At 36.7% G+C, this 19,742-nt stretch overlaps 3 protein-coding genes across 3 annotated transcripts; 2 read left to right on the top strand and 1 right to left on the bottom strand.

The window, feature by feature from the left end:
- Positions 1 to 3,347: 3,347 nt before the first annotated feature.
- On the top strand, positions 3,348 to 7,318 carry LOC120346509 (uncharacterized). Its single transcript, XM_078115320.1, has 6 exons — positions 3,348 to 3,704; positions 3,949 to 4,082; positions 4,571 to 4,641; positions 6,451 to 6,516; positions 6,906 to 7,001; positions 7,072 to 7,318. The coding sequence occupies exons 1-6, from the start codon at positions 3,588 to 3,590 to the stop codon at positions 7,086 to 7,088; spliced, it is 501 nt and encodes a 166-aa protein (XP_077971446.1). The 5' UTR covers positions 3,348 to 3,587; the 3' UTR covers positions 7,089 to 7,318.
- A 2,954-nt stretch (positions 7,319 to 10,272) lies between these two features.
- On the top strand, positions 10,273 to 12,130 carry LOC120345840 (nucleolar protein 58-like). Its single transcript, XM_039415407.2, has one exon. It carries the CDS (start codon positions 10,326 to 10,328, stop codon positions 11,967 to 11,969), a length of 1,644 nt encoding a protein of 547 aa, XP_039271341.2. The 5' UTR covers positions 10,273 to 10,325; the 3' UTR covers positions 11,970 to 12,130.
- A 1,069-nt stretch (positions 12,131 to 13,199) lies between these two features.
- LOC120345841 (uncharacterized) lies at positions 13,200 to 14,100 on the bottom strand. Its single transcript, XM_039415408.2, has one exon. The coding sequence runs from the start codon at positions 13,853 to 13,855 to the stop codon at positions 13,445 to 13,447; it is 411 nt and encodes a 136-aa protein (XP_039271342.1). The 5' UTR covers positions 13,856 to 14,100; the 3' UTR covers positions 13,200 to 13,444.
- Between the last annotated feature and the right edge of the window lie 5,642 nt (positions 14,101 to 19,742).

The following is a 19,742-nucleotide window of genomic DNA, read 5'->3' on the forward strand; positions in this document are numbered from 1 at the left end:
ACTTAGCCCCTCGAATCGAACCAAGGTTGGCCTGTCCAATCCGCGCCGTCTTGGTTTTTTGCTTCAGAAATATGGTAAGCCTAAGCATACACCGCCATCTAAGATGCCTAATTCTGGATCCAACAGTTAAAAATAATGTATTGCAGACTAAAGGTATTACAAAAATCGCCACAAAATTCCATTAAAAAATATGAGCAAATATGGAATAATAATAATGACAAGATATTTTTACACTCTCACGTCATGTGTGTTTGACACTTTACGAGGGAAGTATTATCCTCTGGTTATTCAAATATATATATTTATGTATAATCAATCGTACGAGCTACCTTATATAATTGAAACCAACGGATTTGTGGGCCATATTTTGTCACTGGTCTATTTAAAAAGCAACCAAAGCAGATTTTCATTTTAACGGATTGTTACAAAAAGTGGACACTTTTTAGATAGAACTGTCACTCCAATATACCGGCACAAAGTGAATTAGCCCATTGATTTTTTACGCATGTCCTATACGTTTTACATGTTTTGCTTTGACAAGCGCGTAAACGGGAAAATGAGATTACCACGGTTTCCGTGATCTTGAGTTTTCATACTAAATATACGGCCCACCAACAAAACTAAAGTTCCCAAATGTATTGTCAAATTCTCACTAATGTATCTGCCAATAGAAATTATACCGATGGGGCCATATTTTAGAGATATACCTTTGAATGTCAAGATTGGATTTATCCTGTTGCAAAGTAAACAAAGCCTGAAAGATCAATACAAGACGTCACAAATACGTTCCTCAAATCATAAACAGTTCTCTGGGAATATGAAATGAAAACATCACAGGGATGGCAAATAAGAACAGGCCGAAGTAACTTATAGCAGTTGTCTTGTATGCAGCTAAACTAGTCATAATTTCGACATGTTAACAATGCATTATATCATGATGTAGAATTATGTTCAGTTCCCTTAACGTAGTCAAATGTAATTTCATTGAATAACTTCTCCTAGCTCCTTGAAAAAAGTATGATCTATGCAGACCAGGAAACAGTTTTGTAAAGCGTAAGATGAATACATCTGATGCAGTGGTGGGATTCAATTTTTTTGTCAGCCGGTTCCATCACAGAAGTCATATTTTTCACCCGGTTCTGTTACAAAAAGTCATTAACAGTGACCAGTAATGCGAACCGGTTCGCTGATCTCATAAAATTCCGTGAGACGGAACCGGCTGAATTCCATTGATCCTGAAATTCCACACTGATCTGATGGTAACGCATTCATGTATATATAGGGTGACAATCTGGGGCGGATTAAGCCCCTTTGATGCCCTAAGCACTGAAGACTTTGGTGTCCCCTCATGTGTAATTTAATTATAAAAACAATAAACCACATAAGTGTATTATCCATTAAAAATAATTACACCCAACAGTGAATAAAACAACTTTTACAAACAAACTGTTATATATAGCCGATATATATATATCGGCCGTTTACTGCCGATATGATATATCGGCAAACATGCAATATCGGCCCGATATATCGATTGAGCTCTGATCCTGAGGGAGTGTGACAATAAAGATTCATGCCTCCAGTCTCAACATGAGTCGAAATACCAAAGGATACAAGTCAGTCACAACTGAAATTTTCCAGTACCTAGTAGTCTACCTCAGGGTGGTTCCAGGTTGCTAGGTTGAAGGACCGCAAAAACTTTTGAGGAGGTCTCGCTGGCCGCAAGTCGGAGAAAACCCAAAAGTGATCGAAATATCGCGTGTTTACTTTAAATTGAATAAACAACGTGAGTTTACCGTTCTAATCAGACTATTATTATATATTATTGTTGCATGGTTGGCGTTCTTTCAAAGAAGATATATAAAGCCTTCAGGTATTTTAAAGTTTATTCCCGAAAATCACCGTTGTATTTTGCGCATCTCGCGTTTAATTTCGCTCTAAACCAGACACTGTGTAATGGGCAAGGAAATACGTTTCCGTCGTGTTTTACTTATGTCACCTTTTCTTGCGACACTCATTTTATAACGAATTGTTATATTGAGTAATTTAAAAACTTGCAGCGTGAGCATGCTCAGTGTCATCGTCAAATACCAACCAAGTCCGTCTAAGTTGGTATTACGGGACTAGCTAAAAAAAAAACTGGAGTGCGCGACGTTAAACGTGTAAGATTGTATATCTTCGGTGAACTATAGTAACTTTGATAATTTTTCCTAATTAGTAGGCAGGGTACTAAAAAGATTTTATTATATATATATATATATATATATAACTGTTCTACAGGACTTTCGGCGAACCCCTGGAACAGCTCCACCGAACTCAGGGTATAAAACACTGACCTCAAGGTATCTCGTTGCATTGCGTCATATGTGTAATGATAATCACAAGTTTCTACTTATTTTAAAATTTTCTAAACACATCAAAAACTGTTGATAATATCATAAGAAAATTTTAAAAATTCAATCCCGTGAATAAGGAGGACATTTTGGCATTTTAGAGCGTCCTCGGAGGACGTAAAATTTTCAACGAAAAAAGAAGACTAATCCTTCAAAAGGAGGACGTATGGTCACCAGCGCCGGATTAACCATTAAACAATATAAGCACGTGCTTAGGGCACCAAGCAAAGAGGGGCACCACAGAAATTTTAGAGCAGAATAATATATTATAGTTTATCGGTGTTTATCAAAATATTACGAGTTCACCAGATTAACCTTCTTTATTAAAAATAAACACTGAACTTTTTTTTGGACACGAAATGGGCCTATGAGTCGTTTTCTTAAATTGTTGTTGTTTTTTCGTTCTAGTATTCTCCTTGTTGCTGCATTTTTATTTGAAAAAAAAATTCTTTTCTTTTCAACAATTGGACCAATGAACTATTTACACTATGTGGCGGTTCCACGATCGCATTTCAACGATCTAGTGGTAAGCGAAATCGGGAGTTTTTTGATAAGGTAGACCAGGGTGGTCCAAACCCTGCCATGCTGATACATTCCGCGCGGCTCACCGAACAATTTTAGCGTATATTTGTATCTAATGAAGGAACGTTTTTGAGTTTTTTGTTAGCTATTCCAACAGAGGTTTGAGATCCTGAGATTCAAACCCTTTTTCTAACGCTTTGTTCCCTTATTTTAGTAAGAACACTCCTCTGTTTTTAAGCGTCGGCCATGTGACAGTAGTGACGAAACGCAGCGTCGACTTAATAAACAACTCGTAAAATAACTTAGTCGAGTGTAGCTTCGGCAGATATTATTTTACTGTACATGTCTGTTACATCATGAATTCAGTACAGTACAGTACGTCATCTCATCTTGTATTTCGCAATTTAGTGTGAAGTCTCTATTTGAGCAGTAGGCCCAGTGAAAACTCTTTTTTACCCAATAACTAAAAAAAGTATCGATGCCTTAAAAAAGATCGAACTGATAGCGAAGCGGACTGCATTACTTGCGGATACGGTACTTTCAATTCTGTGGCAAATAAAGGCAAGATCAGCTTACAGTTACACGCTGTAAAAAGGACAAAAATGTCCCCCTAATATATATATATGTTAATTGCAGGAAATAAGTTTTTTTCTGTCTTCAGCGTTAATCACTATGATTTTGATTGTTGCTTTACTTGTCCTATCGTCCTCATGTACATTGATATCAACGACACCCAAATTGCACAGATGCCGCCTACCTGAAGCAAGCAGTAAGCTTGATTTTGAAAAGGTAAATTAAGAGTCCAACATATGCATTCCACCCAGACAGATAGATATTTTGTATTTAAATTTGTTTTTAATTTAGACAAACTCGACTTTGTTTAATTGGAATGAAATTTTATCAGACCCAATAAAGAGTTTCAATTTTCTATGTCATTTTTGCATTTTACAATAATACATATATATATATATATATGTTTAATTTTATGATTCTCTATTAATATAATATTTCCGTTGATTTTTGGATTTTACAGTTATCAAAAACTTCGTGGTATTCCGGACTACAGTCAAATGATATCACAGCGTCTATGCTCTCTTGTATCAGATTAAGTAATTTTACGTCTACAGAATCTGGCTATCGAGTCGTCGTGAAAGAACACGGTATCAGGTTGAAATTTGAAATATTATATATTTTTAAAATTTTGTATCTAATCTGGGCGAAATAAATACCATGAAGATTCATCAGATAAATATATCGCTTGCCACACTGTGACAAGGCGTATTTACAAATAGATGCATTTAACATACATATTTAAAATCAAAATGAATTCAAATATCAACATAGCTTTTCGCAAAGCGTTCCAGAATGTAATTTAGATTTTGTAGTTATCTGGTTGTTGTAATCAAAATAAATCAAACTCCTGGGTTTGCTTATAAAAATGTGCAACAAAGTTAGATTTTCGTACACCATGAACCACAACATGAAGATGGGTTGAGGTTGAGGGATGAAGAAAATGGTGTTATAATGTAGCTACTACATTACACCATATAATATATATATACATGATATAGCCTATATCATATTTTGGCTATTCGAAAATCAAATGTTAAGGCGTGCCATAAAAGACCTTTTCTAATGCATTGTATTTATGTTAGATACCTTAAATTTGAATTGCATTTCAATTGGCACAAAGAGGGATATTACGATTTGAGCAAATCAGACAAAGGTATGGGTTATCGCACAGATTTCCTTTATACACATTTTCACTGCTATAGACCAGTCTCAAAATGGCACACGCGGACACCGAAATGTTCATAGACACATTCAAATGTCGATAGGACTAGCGATTTCGGATTTTCTAGCAATTGCCAACCAAATTCTTGTCCGAGGTACTAGTTGAAGAAATGCCTAATAATAACGGTCGAATGCGCTAAACACAAAATATGTTGCTTCAATTTGTAATTTTAAACGTTATTATGATAATTTAGGTGTCTCATATCAACGTTTATCAGTTTTGTATGTTGATAAACATTTAATTCGTATTATACCACTGTATTGTTTGAGATTGAAGTCGATTGTTACCTTTATATTACATCACCTAATACATAGGTTCTCAAAGTGCTCCGTACGGAGCCCCAGGGCTCCGCGAGAGAAACCCAGGGGCTCCGCAAGCTATTCGATTACTCTTCAAAATACTGACTCAAAATTTTGTAACTGTTCAAAGAAGCAATAACAGCTTTGATAACATCTGACAACAATATAGCCTCGAAATATGGTACAGGGCCGGAATTAAAAAATGACATTATTTATGAGCAGTAGCGCAGCCAGGATTCTTAAGAGGGAGGTGGTTCAAAATTGGAATCGGAAATTTCCGCGCAACATTTTTCGCGATGAAAAAAACGGATAACGAGATTTGTGTTGCGTAAAATATTCAATCCAAGACCGATGGAGCATTTGACGTGTCTCGTCGGTATAATGTAGTTGTGCTCATCGTTACTCACGTTTGATTCGAGATTACTATTAGGATTACTAAAATGAAAGAATACTATTCTAAAATAACATAAAATATGTGATAAACTGCCAACTATAAATAAATTGGTGTCGTATTTTTGCGATCTTGGTATTTGTCAAACTTGATTTGTTCTTTCGCACTTGAGATTATTTTTAAGCAAGATATCGCTGTTTAAAAAATCACAATGTCTGGGGAAAATACGAACAATTGAAAATTATTTTATTGCATTCAGCTCCGTCGGTAGTTTCAGAATGAAAAAAGGTACATCGCGGATCGCGCGCACCATTGATTGCGTGCGGCTGCGTCGGTAGTTTCAGAATGAAAAAAAAGGTAAATCGCGCGCACAATTGCTGTGTTTCGATTTCGCAGCTACTACGATGAAAACCTAACATAACACCAAATTTTGTGATTTACAATGTCTATAGAAGCGTTTTCAATCTGAGGTGAGTCTGCTGAAACCAAAGTGTGATCTTCCATTTTAAGTTTCAGTTTAAATATTTTAGAATGCCGCTTTTCAATCAAGAAATTTGAGTTGTGGATTTACCTTTTTATTGATTATTATTTTTAGCATTTCGTCGCCGATGACTATAATATGGTAACATGTTTTTCACATTGAACTCATAATTCCCCACGAGAACAAAAAAGGAATTAACGTCGTCATTGTGTAACAATACATGTATATGCCGAGGGAAATTTTTGATTTAGGGAGAATAAACAGCGGCGTAAAGATGTTTAAAACACGCCATGCTGACGGAAAAAATCGGCGATTGTAACAAAATGAAATAGCGCACGTTACTAACGGCCTTTTAATTAAGTCTTCCAAAAATGTCAAAAAAGAAAAGATTCAGCATTTAGAATAAATAAAGTACTTTTAACTTGCTCGGGAATAATAATCTGAAAGTAACAATTTTAAAATTTATTTTGGGGCTCCGCGAATAATATTCAACCTTTCAAGGGCTCCGCAACACCAAAAGTTTGAGAACCCCTGACCTAATATATATATCACAAATTTAATCATCGTAGAAGATAATCATGATGAGCACATGAGAGAAATGAATGGACTTCATAACGAAAGAGTTTCGGATATGGGTGAATATATGATGAATTATCTTCAAAAAATTACAAAATATTTACGACATATTTGCATTCCTCAACTTTTACTTTCTTACTTATCGATTTTAATCGGTAAGTATGTTGATAGGTATTTGTCTGTTTATCTGTCTGTCTGTTAGATGCACGCGATATCTCACGAAAGTGAGATTGGATCTGCTGCAGATTTTGCATGTGCATTCATCATATTTCGTACCAGTAGCCTATTGATTTTGGGCGAATTATGTCGTATAATAGCGAGTTATTAATTAATTAGTGATGGGACACAAGGTGTCACTATGGAGTAAGAGCGCTGTTTTGGGGGATCTCCTAACTTTCGATCGATAAGTCTTCGGTCTCTGACCGATATTCTCGTTTGTGTTTTATAGATAATTTCCTTGGCGGTGGACATGACGTACATATGACCGACTATAAAAATTACATCGCGAGTTTTGTTTGTCCACCGGGTGGAATATCTGACAAAGGTATGAATAATAGAATTATTTTACCATGAATGATGCTTATTTTGTTAAGTTTGCCTGTTTCGTTTTACAGAACACCAAATGATTTGAGGATTTTTTCCAAGCCCAAATCCAACTTTGTCACAAATTGCTGCATACCTTAATGTTCTTCATCAACTCGGAATTTCCGTCAACTTCCATGCTTCTACATGTTCAGACAGAGACTGGAGTCATGATCATTAAAAAATGTAAATCCCCCTAATTCAGTTATTATTAATATTCAAGATTATATTCTTAGTTGTGTTATAGTTCAAAAAGGTTCAACCAGAAAACATTGTGAATTGTGCCTGTATTGCTATGTACGCTATGTAATAAATAAAGAAAATGAATTGCATATTTTAATGTTGTTTAAGATTGTTGCCGTATGTCGATAAAGGTATCACAATTTATTGGATCATAAAAACAGAGGTAATTATTAATTTACACCAATATTTCCGCTGTCAACAAAGTAAAGAAGTCATGTAATCAAATGACTCCTTGCGTCCATGCGTTATCGTGTTTAGAAGCATGCTAGAGTCTTGAGGTATCTGGGTAAATTGAATAAAATCTACGTGTGTCCAAATAATTTTTTTTATTATCCACACCAAAGTTTAAAAAATGGCACCAACATATCGTTTTATAACAGATCAGTTCTTTGCATGCATTTACAACAATTCAAGTGTATAATACATAACATTACATTATATAATCTACAACATCCTTCATTTATTCATCCTTCATTAAATTGATAATGTTAAATTCGAAATGGTACAATGTTTGAATAGGACAAATTTGCAGTTTGTTTATTGCTCAATTTATTGTAATATACATCTACAACATACTGATATTCGTATTGAAATCCTCTCTATTGCATTTCACTGTTCCAACAAAGTTTTATCATATGTGGCGTTTGAGAAGTAGTGTTGTTGATCGGCCGTAGGCTATAGTATCTCCAAATGGAAATTTCAGAAATGCGTTTGAGAAGTAGTGTTGTTGATCGGCCGTAGGCTATGTATCTCCAAATGGAAATTTCAGAAATGCAATCTGACTCTATTGTGAAGACACAGTATGATGCTGTTGGAATTCCTGAATTCTACTCCTATCTCTCAGAGCATACAGCAACACCAGCATCATTGTCGCAAGTTCAACAATATCTGAAGAACACGACAGTTTGCTAGCATTTTAATGAAAAGTGTTGTCGACCAACAACTGTGTGATTTTCTCGTAAACACAGAAAACGTGATTGTACGACATTACTAAGAGATAAATATGATATTGAAATGATGGGGAATGTCCTGATACACATCGTCCTTCCAATACCGCCACAGATAAAAATCTGACATTTTCAAGTCCAATGGACCTTTCCCCGACCTTTGACCCTCAAAAAATTCTTCCTATACCTTACCATTGCAAAATTTTCGGGGCTTATTTTATATTTTATCATTATGATTCATCGCATACAACAATCTGTTTTTTAAAAATACCGGTAAACAATTTCAGCCTAGTCTATCACAGCTATTTCTATAATAATTTTTTATTACTGCAATTAAATTAAAACTCCTAGGAAGACAGAGTGATCATTGAAATATCTAATTTATATTCAAATTCCCGAAACACAACTGAAAACTAACGAATAGAGTTCAAAAACGCGAAAACGAGGTAATGTTTACGACCACGCCTGAAAATCTGTGTGAGTGAAAAAAGTGTCTGAGCGGATGCGAAAAGGTAGCATTGTTACGTCACTTTTTGAATCTTGCTGATTGGCCAATGTCACGAAGTAAACAAGGAAGTCAATGCTCGGGGAAAGGTCCATGAATGAGATGCTTCACCTTTTCTGAAATTGTTTACTTATCCAATCAAGGGCGTGATTTGATATGCCGATGGGGCCCTGTCTTGCTGGATACACGTCTGTCTCCTATATGCCTAAGGGGTGATTTCGAACATTTTCTAGATAGAACATTAATTTTGTGCAAAATGTCCAGGATTCCTGAACTTTTTGCGTTCTTTGTGTCCAATAAAAATCGAATGGCATAAAATAGAAAACTATCCAGTATCCACGAGCCATGGCGAAACCAAAGCGATCACCGTGGCGTAGATTCACTTTGGTCAAGCGGTCAAACGAAACGTAAATTTAACATTTACTGATGCGTAACAAGTAACTAGCACGTGTGTGTCGAGCGAGTCGATGACGGCCCTAAAGTATATTCCAGTTCTCGAACAGCGACGTTCGGCGCTGGTTAACGCAATGTGAGATCGGCTTAATTTGTTATTGACGTTATACACATGGAGTTGCCGTATGACCTCCATTATAGTACATCGTGGCGATGGTTATATATATTTTGTGATGGGTCTTAGAAATAGTTCAGAGGGTTTTTTGTGCTTGACCTTACACTTTCAGACTTCACAGCCTTCTGGCCTCAAGAATTTTTGTTTTGTCGATCGGTGGTGGAAAACACATGTCTAGTGAGAATGTTTAAACGTTGCAATTTTAATCTTGTGATATAGAAGTGAGGATGTTGTATATAATAGGAAAAATTCTTTGATATCTCAGAACTCTTTTTTCATATTTAATTCTCAATTTATAATATTTTAAATATGGCAGTACTGTACATCTGCTTCAGTAGGCTACTTCATACTTAAACCGAAACTGTGGTTTTGGCCCAGCCAAATTCAATGATTCAAAATATTGGATCTTACTGCAGTCTGCAGTACTGTGTCAATTCTGAATTTGATGGATTGCATTAACCAGCTAATACCAAGAACTTGAGGAAACTCCAAAATTCCTATTAGGCTATCAGAGGAAAAGGAAATAGATTTTCTTTAATTAATGAAGAATAATGAATTTCTTTAATTAATTTAATTTATTATACTGAATCTTCATAGACCATACCATGGAATTTTGAAATAATGGGACATAGTCTTAAGATTAGTAAGTAGACTATCTACAGATCTAAACTATTTTGGACTGTTAGAGTTCCATTTTCTAAGCTTCACATCACACTGTCACATGCTTTTAATTTTAAGGTAGCCAAGTTCAATTTATGAGTAACTCTGTTGTATGTTATTTGATTTGTCTCTCACCGTTTCATAAGTATAAAAGCTAAAAAGAAGAAAAATTTAAACACAATCCTTTGAAATTATATCCAACTCGAGTTGCAGCATAACATATAATATTATTATTTATTTAATATCTGCCTGAGGCTATTCTGCCCATGATTACATTGTCAGATCTATGTTTGTATTATTATACATGAATCAAATCAATTTGTTACATTTTCCAGTAATGGTATAAGATAACACAGTAGCAAAATGTTGGTGCTATTCGAATCACCAGCTGGCTATGCCGTATTCAAGGTTCTTGATGAATCAAAAGTCAGAGAGGCCGGAGACTTGCAATCGCTTTTCAGCACAGCAGAAAGTGCATCCAAAATGGTCAAATTGAAACATTTCAAAAAATTTGAAGATATGACTGAAGCCCTTTCAGCAACAACCGCAGCCGTGGAAGGAAAGTTATGCAAGCCTTTAAAAAAATTGCTCAAGAAAATAGTTGCAAATGAAGCACATGAAAAACTTGCGGTTGCTGATGCAAAACTTGGAAATGCAATCCAAGACAAGATGGATTTAATGTGCTTGTATAGTCCAGCTATACATGAGTTAATGAGAGGAATACGTGCTCACATGACCAGTCTTATAACTGGGCTGCCTGAGAGCGATGTGACAGCTATGGCACTTGGACTCGCTCATAGTCTTTCTCGATACAAATTGAAATTTAGCCCTGACAAAGTTGACACAATGATCGTCCAAGCTATATCGTTACTTGATGACCTGGATAAAGAATTGAATAATTATATAATGAGATGTAGGGAATGGTATGGTTGGCATTTTCCAGAACTTGGTAAAGTTGTTACAGACAATCTTGCTTTTGCAAAGACCGTAAAGAAAATGGGAATCCGAACAGAAGCAATAAATTGTGATTTGTCAGATATTCTTCCAGAAGAAATAGAAGAGCAAGTGAAAGAATTGGCAGAAGTATCAATGGGTACTGAAATATCTGAAGAAGATATCAGCAGGATTACTTACTTATGTGAGCAAATCATCGAAATAACTGATTATAGAGCACAGCTCTATGACTATTTGAAAAATCGTATGACAGCAATTGCACCAAATGTCACAATACTTGTTGGTGAACTTGTAGGTGCAAGGTTGATTGCACACGCTGGTTCTCTTCTTAACCTTGCTAAACATCCAGCTTCAACAGTGCAAATTCTTGGAGCTGAAAAAGCACTTTTTCGTGCTTTAAAAACCAGAAAAGAAACGCCTAAATATGGATTGATTTATCATGCTTCACTTGTTGGACAATCCAATCCTAAACACAAGGGTAAAATCTCAAGAATGCTTGCTGCAAAAACAGCCCTTGCTGTTCGTTATGACGCTCTTGGAGAAGAGTCCTCAACTCAGTTGGGAGTGGAAAATCGTGCTCTATTAGAAATGAGATTGAAGGCATTGGAAGAAGGAACATCATTTAAAATTAGCGGAACTGGAAAAGCCAAAGCCCAGGCTGATAAATGGACAAATAAAAGCGAGGTTAAAATGTATGATGACGCCAGGGATTCAACTCTGCCAGGCCCTAAGAAAAGAAAACATGAAGAAGCCTTGATCGTGTCCGATGGTAAACTGACTGCGCCCTGTACTCCAACTGCTGAACCTGTTAAAAAGAAAACTAAAAAAGAGAAAAAGATCAAACTTGAAACACAGGAGTCTGACGATGATCTTAACACATCCAGTGCTACCAATGGAACGGAAGTTGTTAAAAAGAAATCTAAAAAAGATAAGAAAGTCAAGACCGAAGTACAGGAGTCGTCACCAAAAAAGATCAAGACTGAAGTACAGTCTCCACAGGTGGAAGGCAAACCGAAAAAGAAGAAGAAAAAGTCAAAAAAGGAGAGTGAATGATTTCATAAGAACATTAACGTGTTTTAATTTTTTTTTCAAATCTTTCATTTGAGGTGATTTTTTGAGACTTTCGCTTCAGTGCTTCATCATGTATGCACTGTAGTGTGCTTCTGTACCATTTTAATATCACTGCCAAATATTAATAGATTTCAACCATGGAAGATGTCGGAAGGATTTGATTGTAACAAGTGATGGGATCCGGGGGTTTGCGCGAATCTATTTATTTTCTGAATGAGAGAACCTGTTGTTAGTAAGTTTAATCCAAAAGAGAACCCATTCTTAGAATTTTGAATTCCATCACCATTTGTAACCAACCTAACCTTGTAGCAGACCTGGGAAGTAATTTTGATAGAATTTCCCAAACAAGCCTTCAATAATTTCTTTCTTACCACTATGTCGTACTCCTATTATTGGAGCTGCACATACTTTGCGGTAGCTAAGAATCTGAATAATCGGACTGTTTTTGTGAAATGAGAAACACAAAGCAGACCATACTTTTTCATACTCAGAACAAGGTCCTGTACAAGCACCCATTGACATGTAAATAGCTATATTTGGGATGACCAGAATTTATTATACTCCTGGGTAATGTGGTTGGAATTGGATTTAATCATGAGATTGTAAAAAGCTGTGAAGCCCACATAAGTCAAGTCTACTAATTATAATACATTTATATCACAAGTTTCTAGGTCTCCTGACAGGGTGCCATGTTATATCGTTGCCTCAGTAATGCAAGCTCCCAATAATAGGAGGTACTCCCTAAGTATGTGAACCAAGGTGACGAACACCAGGTACCTGGTTGGGATTAGGCCATAATTTTAGGTACAAATACTACAGGAGTCACTTGGCTAGTCCCCGAACTTGTAATATAACTAAAATTAGTATCTGGTACACATACTACATTCCGGTGTCTGCCATCTTGGTTCACATACTTCGGGATTACCTAATAGGATTATTTCTATGTCCACCTTACTAGACTTTTCACTAAGAAGCTGGATCGTGGAGCCGAAGCAGTCAATAGGAATTTTGGCTCGTAGAAATTATTGAGCCTCAAGCAACCCACTTTGTGCATAATAAATTATCAAGTCTTCATTCTGTGTGGGGCAGTTTGAGTAGAGAATGCTATAGTTAACTGTATGCATGACTGTGGGTAACATTTGCACAATATTCCCTGAACATTTATTTGAAAGAATTTAAATTGGATCTTGTTCATAAAGCTATATTCAGAACTGCTATTGCGTATGAAACTTTATTATTCATGCCCTAAAGATATATGGAAAAAAAACTTGGCAGTAGAAAACAAAAGCAGTGAAAGGTATTAATAGCATCAATTATAATGGAAACATTGAACAAAAATATAAACATGAGGAGCTTCGCTCGTTTTCTACTGATATTTCTGATGTATTTTACTCCCCTCCTCAGTATCTCACATGCAAGTCTGGTCAATAACCAGTCAATTCCTTCAAATAATGTTTTCAGTCCTCAGATATTTCATCAGACATCGTCACAACAGCACCATTAGCGGCTTTTTTTGATCCGGAAGGTCCGGGGGCACTTTCTTCTTCAGTTTGTAATTTCCGTTTAGTAGGCGAGTTATTATCTTTAGTTGATGACCCCGGGTTAATATTTTCTTTTTCAACGATTGCATCTGTTTTATCTGAACTATTGACAATATTAGGTGTTGTGTTCATTATGAAAAATCGATCAATAGGCTTCTGCCAGTTTGGAGTAGGCCTTGGGCAAACTGGATTACCTCCGGCATATTTATCTTTTTTTGAAGATGGTGATCCCAAGTCAATACGACTTGAGGCAGCAGCGAAATTTTTTCTAGGAGCTTTTTCGGCTGTGACTCGCCCAGTACCAGAACAAGCTTTGGTACGAACCATTATTCTATAATTTTATGTTGACAATATTCTATAGCCTATAACTTCTGCAATTACTAAATGTAATTCAATAATATTCACCTTATTACTGTTTTAAATCAGGCAAATAATCTATGCTGATTATGCATAGAATAAAAATTTTCATATTTTTCTCAGGGAGGAGCTTTAACTGATGATGCGATAGCAAGCATTGGTCAAATAAAAATATAACCTGATATCAGAAACCCTGGCACAATATCAAACTGTCAAAGCATTTGCTATACACATTAACTTCATGCCATGGTTGCCTGGTGATAACACTAAGGCAGGGGTTCCCAAACTTATTTGGCCGCGGGCCAAAATTTCAAGGCGAGGATACTCGCGGGCCAGTAAAGCAGAATGACCAAAGAAGCGCGATGTAAAGGCTGGGGTTCAGGGCGCGCTTAAGCGCCCTGAGAAAATTTTGAAAAATAGGCTGCAAGATTGATTTTAGATACACCCAGTATCGCAGTTTGTTATGAAATAAAATTCATAAGTATAGTAGCTTGGTGATAGAATATGCGAGGAATAACAAGCACGACTTTCAAAAAGGATTTGTAACTGATAGCGACTAATGAAGTTACTTGCTCATCTGGAGTACGGCTTCGTATATATGTCTACTCATATCATAGTCAAGTTTATAATTGAATTGTTCCGATTTACACGTGCTTAAATTGTGATAATGACGTAACAATTGGCGGCTCTACGACCTGACGACGTAAAAGGATGAACACATTCAAATTGTTACACGTGTTAGTATTTATTCACGGTTATAGCCTAGTTTCACTAATGTTCGGCGGGCCATTTGAAATCGTCTCGTGGGCCGTAATTGGCCCGCGGGCCGCAGTTTGGGAACCCCTGCACTAAGGTATTGTGTAGGACTGTAGGAAGTATTGTTAGTAGACCATATGTGAAATTCAGAAAATAGTTGTCCAGTTGGCAATCAATAGCCATTCGAACTATAGAAAGCAAAATTAAGGTTGGTTTCAATTTAGGAATGTGTTGAGTAGGTATTGATTGAAATTGAACCACTCGTGCCCAACCACACTATCTACCACATACCGTACAGTACAACCTGATTCTCAAACCACTTTAATTAAATAAGTAGACTATAAAGTCACAGTCCAGCAGTCTGGACTGGAGCGAGTTGAGTGCTGCATGTACAGACGTATTATTGAATATTATAATACACCAATTCATTCCTGTATTGACAATATATATTAAAATCGAAACAAGCCTACGACCTCAAGCCAAAACATAAATGTGCTCTGCTCCACAGGAACCACAAACTGACAGCTCATCTCCAGTCAAAGATTGCCTTCACTCTCGCAAGTCGCGGTACAACGTCGGCCTTCCAACATTAGGGGAAATTTATTCGCCACTCGCGGGAAACTCATTGCTGTCACCTCGCGAATGGTTGTTGTCGTTAACGTTACAATGATAAGAAATTCACTCCATCTATCCCGGTTCCATTATATTTGTGCGCACGTGCGAGTGTTTCGCATCAACGAGTGGCGTAGCATTCACCCCCGCAACCCCCGCGGTCGCGGGCGGGCCCAAACGGTTGGAATTTAGAAATTTAAGCCGCAAAACCATGAGCTGTATTGCAAAACCAGTAATGCACATCTTATAATGTTGATGTTAGTTCTGCTCAAATCGTTTTGTTACGTAACAATGCCAGGAAGTCGTCGATTTTTGGCGTCTCGTGGTTTGATGGCACGGGCAAAATTAGGAACCTCTCAGTGGCGCACTGAAACGCAGAAGAGGAAGCACGTATGAAAAAATTAAAGTAACTAAGATAAACGGCAAATTTTAGGTTACCATTGCTATTTAATAGCGAAATGTTATGCTTTTCGATGAAATAAAAAAAGCGTTGTTTTAGCTTATGTCCGAAAGTTTTTAGGGTCATTTCCACAAAATATTTTTGCGGGGGATGGGCTCACGAGAGTTTTGCTACGCCACTTGCATCAATGGACACTTTTACCCACAACTCTTAACACCCTCCGATACATATTTCAACCACGGACATTTGTATCCATGAATGTTGCGCCCGTGAGCATTTGCACCTATGCTTATGCGCATCAGGGGCGTGTTTAGATGGGCCATAGTCGTCCCGGGCATCTCATTATAAGAGTGAGTTCGTTGCTCTGTTTGATTATTTAAATAAAAATGTCACGAACATTCCGCTCTTACTTACCCTTTTAATTTATTTATTCTCATTTATAAAGTTCAGTGTCGCCACCATACCTCTGATTACTCTGCGTGGGTTGGTTTGGCACGTTCGAATCCAAATGCGGGGATAGTTATGTGCTCGAGGATTTGGTCGCGAGCCGAGGTCATTTATCTTTCAGTTTCGTAGCGCACATAAGGTAACTACCTGAAAATGATTTTAAAATGTTCCTTAGAGATTTAGTAACAAATATTGCCTTGTTTCCACTTCCAAAAGTTGCACGTTTTACAGAAAAGACGCTTTTACTACAATAAATATGTGTTACCATCTGTCCTATTTTCTCTGCTTTTCCGGTATCATGGGCCAATGAACGCAGACTTTTGCATGACGTAACAATCAAATTAGTCAGCTGTAGGTGGATCCCCAGTGGTCGGATAAATATATCAGATGTACAACTACTGCTCGCTTTTGCGTTGAGTAGCCTTTCCATGGTTTTTTTCAGTTATTATTAGTTCAGTTATTCTAAGGAGGTGTTGAAAAGTATAAGTAAGATATTAAACACTTGTATATCCTTACCATAAATAGCAATTTTAGTTGAGCACTAGCTCATAAGACGTTGTTAAATAGGTACAGTGCGGTAACTCCAAGGAAGGCTAGACCTAGAATGATATGTCACAAACAACGATATTTTCTGGCTTGCATGAAATGTTTATGATTAATTTAATGGCTCTTTTTGACTATTCAGCAGACTTATACTACTATATAGGCCACAGCATATTTGGAAATAGAAATTAATGGCTGTTTTTGTAATGCACGGTTGTGTGAAAGAGAAGAAAATAATCAATTTTACTAATGTCGGTTGGTCTAAATCTAAATTCTTAGAGTCGACAAGAACCTGGGAAGCAATGATAAGTTATGCCGGAGTGGAAAGAAAGTAGCATTGGAAACGATTGAGAGGTGAGAAATCAAGTTGTAGACAGACAGTTGATGTTTTAAAATATAGTCTATAGTCCATGCTCATACTGTCATAGGGCATTTCAGACTGTGATAAATCAAAATTTAGTGTAGATATAGTCAAGTAATGGTATGCAAACATTGCTGGACTGTAGTACATGCAATGAGCATATATACGCTCATTGAGTACATCAGATAAAATTGTATTAGTTAGTATTTAGTGACTGTTCCAAATATGATTTTCTCCCCCATTTTAGATACTGTACTACAAAAGAAAACGGCAATGTTCCACCAATCCTACCTAACGCAGGCTCTAATCCCTGCTGTTATCAGTGCTATAAAATGGATTAAACAAGAAGTCTTGAAGCGTAAAGGTATATGAGAATTATAATAGTTGCAAACAGCTTAGATGGGCTATTCATATCGAAATACTTCATCACTTTTCTGCAATTGGAACTGCCCATCAAACTCATGTTGGAGACTTCATTGAGGTTTTCAATTCATTTTTTTCTCAACTATGAAGATCTTTTGAGGTTAACGAGGCATTAATAAATAAAGCTGATGAATTTGTTTGTTCACTGTATGAAGAGGATATGAAGAATGTAAATGATACCAGGGGACGTCTATTTAACACTGGCAAACATAAGGATTATACTCTGCCACCCAACAATGATTCACTGAAGAAGCATGTGGCCCTCAAATCAGTTCTTGAGTTGGCAAACTGCAAGTGTAAGAAAAATAGTCAAAATAATTTATGCAAGTGTGCCAAAATCAACTTAAATTGCACAGATTTTTGTTTTTGTATTGACTGCAAAAATCACAGTACACTTATAGAGGAAAAGTCGATTTTCGAGATAGTGGATTTCGAAAACAATTCAGAAGAAAGTGAATTAGATATTGCAGTTGATTTAATAAGTATCATTTATTTGTTTGTTTTTCAGGACAGTTGTCAGTGTCGTAGTCCTGTTTCTAGAAATAATATTGCCTTTGTTCGAATACATAACCACATAAACTAAAAAAAGACTAATTGTAATATTTCTGTTCACTATGTTATGTACATATTGTACATTCATTTAATTTTCTTGACTTTTCCGGTAAATTTCTCTTATTTGTGTTTTCGTGCTCACGATGTTAATTTGTGACTTCATTGCTTAAAAATAAATACGTTTGATAGCTTCTATAAAATGGATGTAGCTTTTTATGCTGTTCTTGTTGTAAACTGCTTTTGGTTATTACATAAAATTTATTCGCTAATGTGAATCAGCGTTGTTGGTGTCGCTGCTTTCGAGGTCACTCGCGACTCCTGTCACACAATTAAAGTATTATTGTTGTTGGTTACATGTATGCCATATTTATCGTAATCTACCTAATAAATTATGATTGACTGAGGAAGTCCGATTTTGGTCAGGCAAAACATTACAGGAATATAGTTGTGTTAGTGTGCTGTAGAGCTCTCGAATTGCATAGTTATTATGTATGTGTTGTAAACTTATGGTTATTGAATTTCCGGGAACCTCTTATATTCAATTTCGCATCAGGATTGTGGAACAAGCTGTAATGCGTTCAGTATGTTCATTTTCCCACAAAACTGAAGAATTTATTTAGTTACCAGATGTGCGCTACGAAACTCATTTTCTGGGCGTTTTCAAGGCTTCGTCTCACGGCCCATATCCGTGGTAATGATCTACAAGTGTTTAATAACTTACTTATACATTTTTCAACAACGTCCTAGCTTAACTTAGCTAATAATAAATAAACAGGGCTATGGAAAGGCTGCCCAACTCAACGCAAGGTCGAGCAGTAATAGCTAATATTCATCCTCTCGCTAACAGCTGATTCGATTCAAATGTTACGTCATGCAGAAGTCATTGTTCATTGCCGAAAAAGTAGAGAATATAGGACAGATCTTAGCACATATTTCTCGTCGTAAAAGCGTCTTTTCCGTGAAACGTGCAACTTTTGGAAGTGGGAACAAGGCAATATTTGTTACTAAATTTTTAAGAAACGTTTTAAAATCATTTTCAGGTAGTTACCTGATGTGCGCTACGAAACTCACTTTCTAGGCGTTTTTCAGGGCCTCGGCTCGCGGCCTAGATTGCTGGACTTGTCGCCGCCGTAGGGTGGTTCACGTAACCGCTGGTCGGTACGACTTCCTCCACCATCAGGTTCATGCTTCCGAAAACAAATAACTAAACTAATCCCATACCCGACACGGGATGGTAACCGGACGAGAGGCCGTGAAAGGGGCATCAGTTTCAGAAATTTGCCTCGGTCTATTGCCATATTTGCTTCCGTGTACATTTGTATCCATGGACATTTGCACCCCGTACGTAAATTCGGAACTACCGGTCTGCACTCATGGACAATTGCACCCGTGCATATTTGCACCTGCGTATATTTTTATCCACAGTCATTTTCTCCGGCAAAATTTCATTTCAATATTTCAATTACCGTAAATGCTCGTTTTAACGCCCGGTCTTGAAAGGGCCCGTTTGAATAGCCGCCGGTGTGAACAGGACATAAAAATAAATAAGGGCCGGTGCTTGAATACCCGCCCGGTGTAAAAGTTTTTTTTTTTTGCGTAGAAAAAGTCAAAATTTTCATTATTCTTGTTTAAATCATACTTGAGAACTGGAAATGACAATATACGGTATTAATTATTGTAACGATCGATCTTATCTACCGGTATTTTTGTGTGTAATTTTACTTTAAAAATAACAAGCGCCCCTGCTTGAATAAGGGCCGGCT

The sequence above is a fragment of the Styela clava genome, chromosome 8 (assembly GCF_964204865.1).
Source record: "Styela clava chromosome 8, kaStyClav1.hap1.2, whole genome shotgun sequence".
Classification (NCBI taxonomy): domain Eukaryota; kingdom Metazoa; phylum Chordata; class Ascidiacea; order Stolidobranchia; family Styelidae; genus Styela; species Styela clava.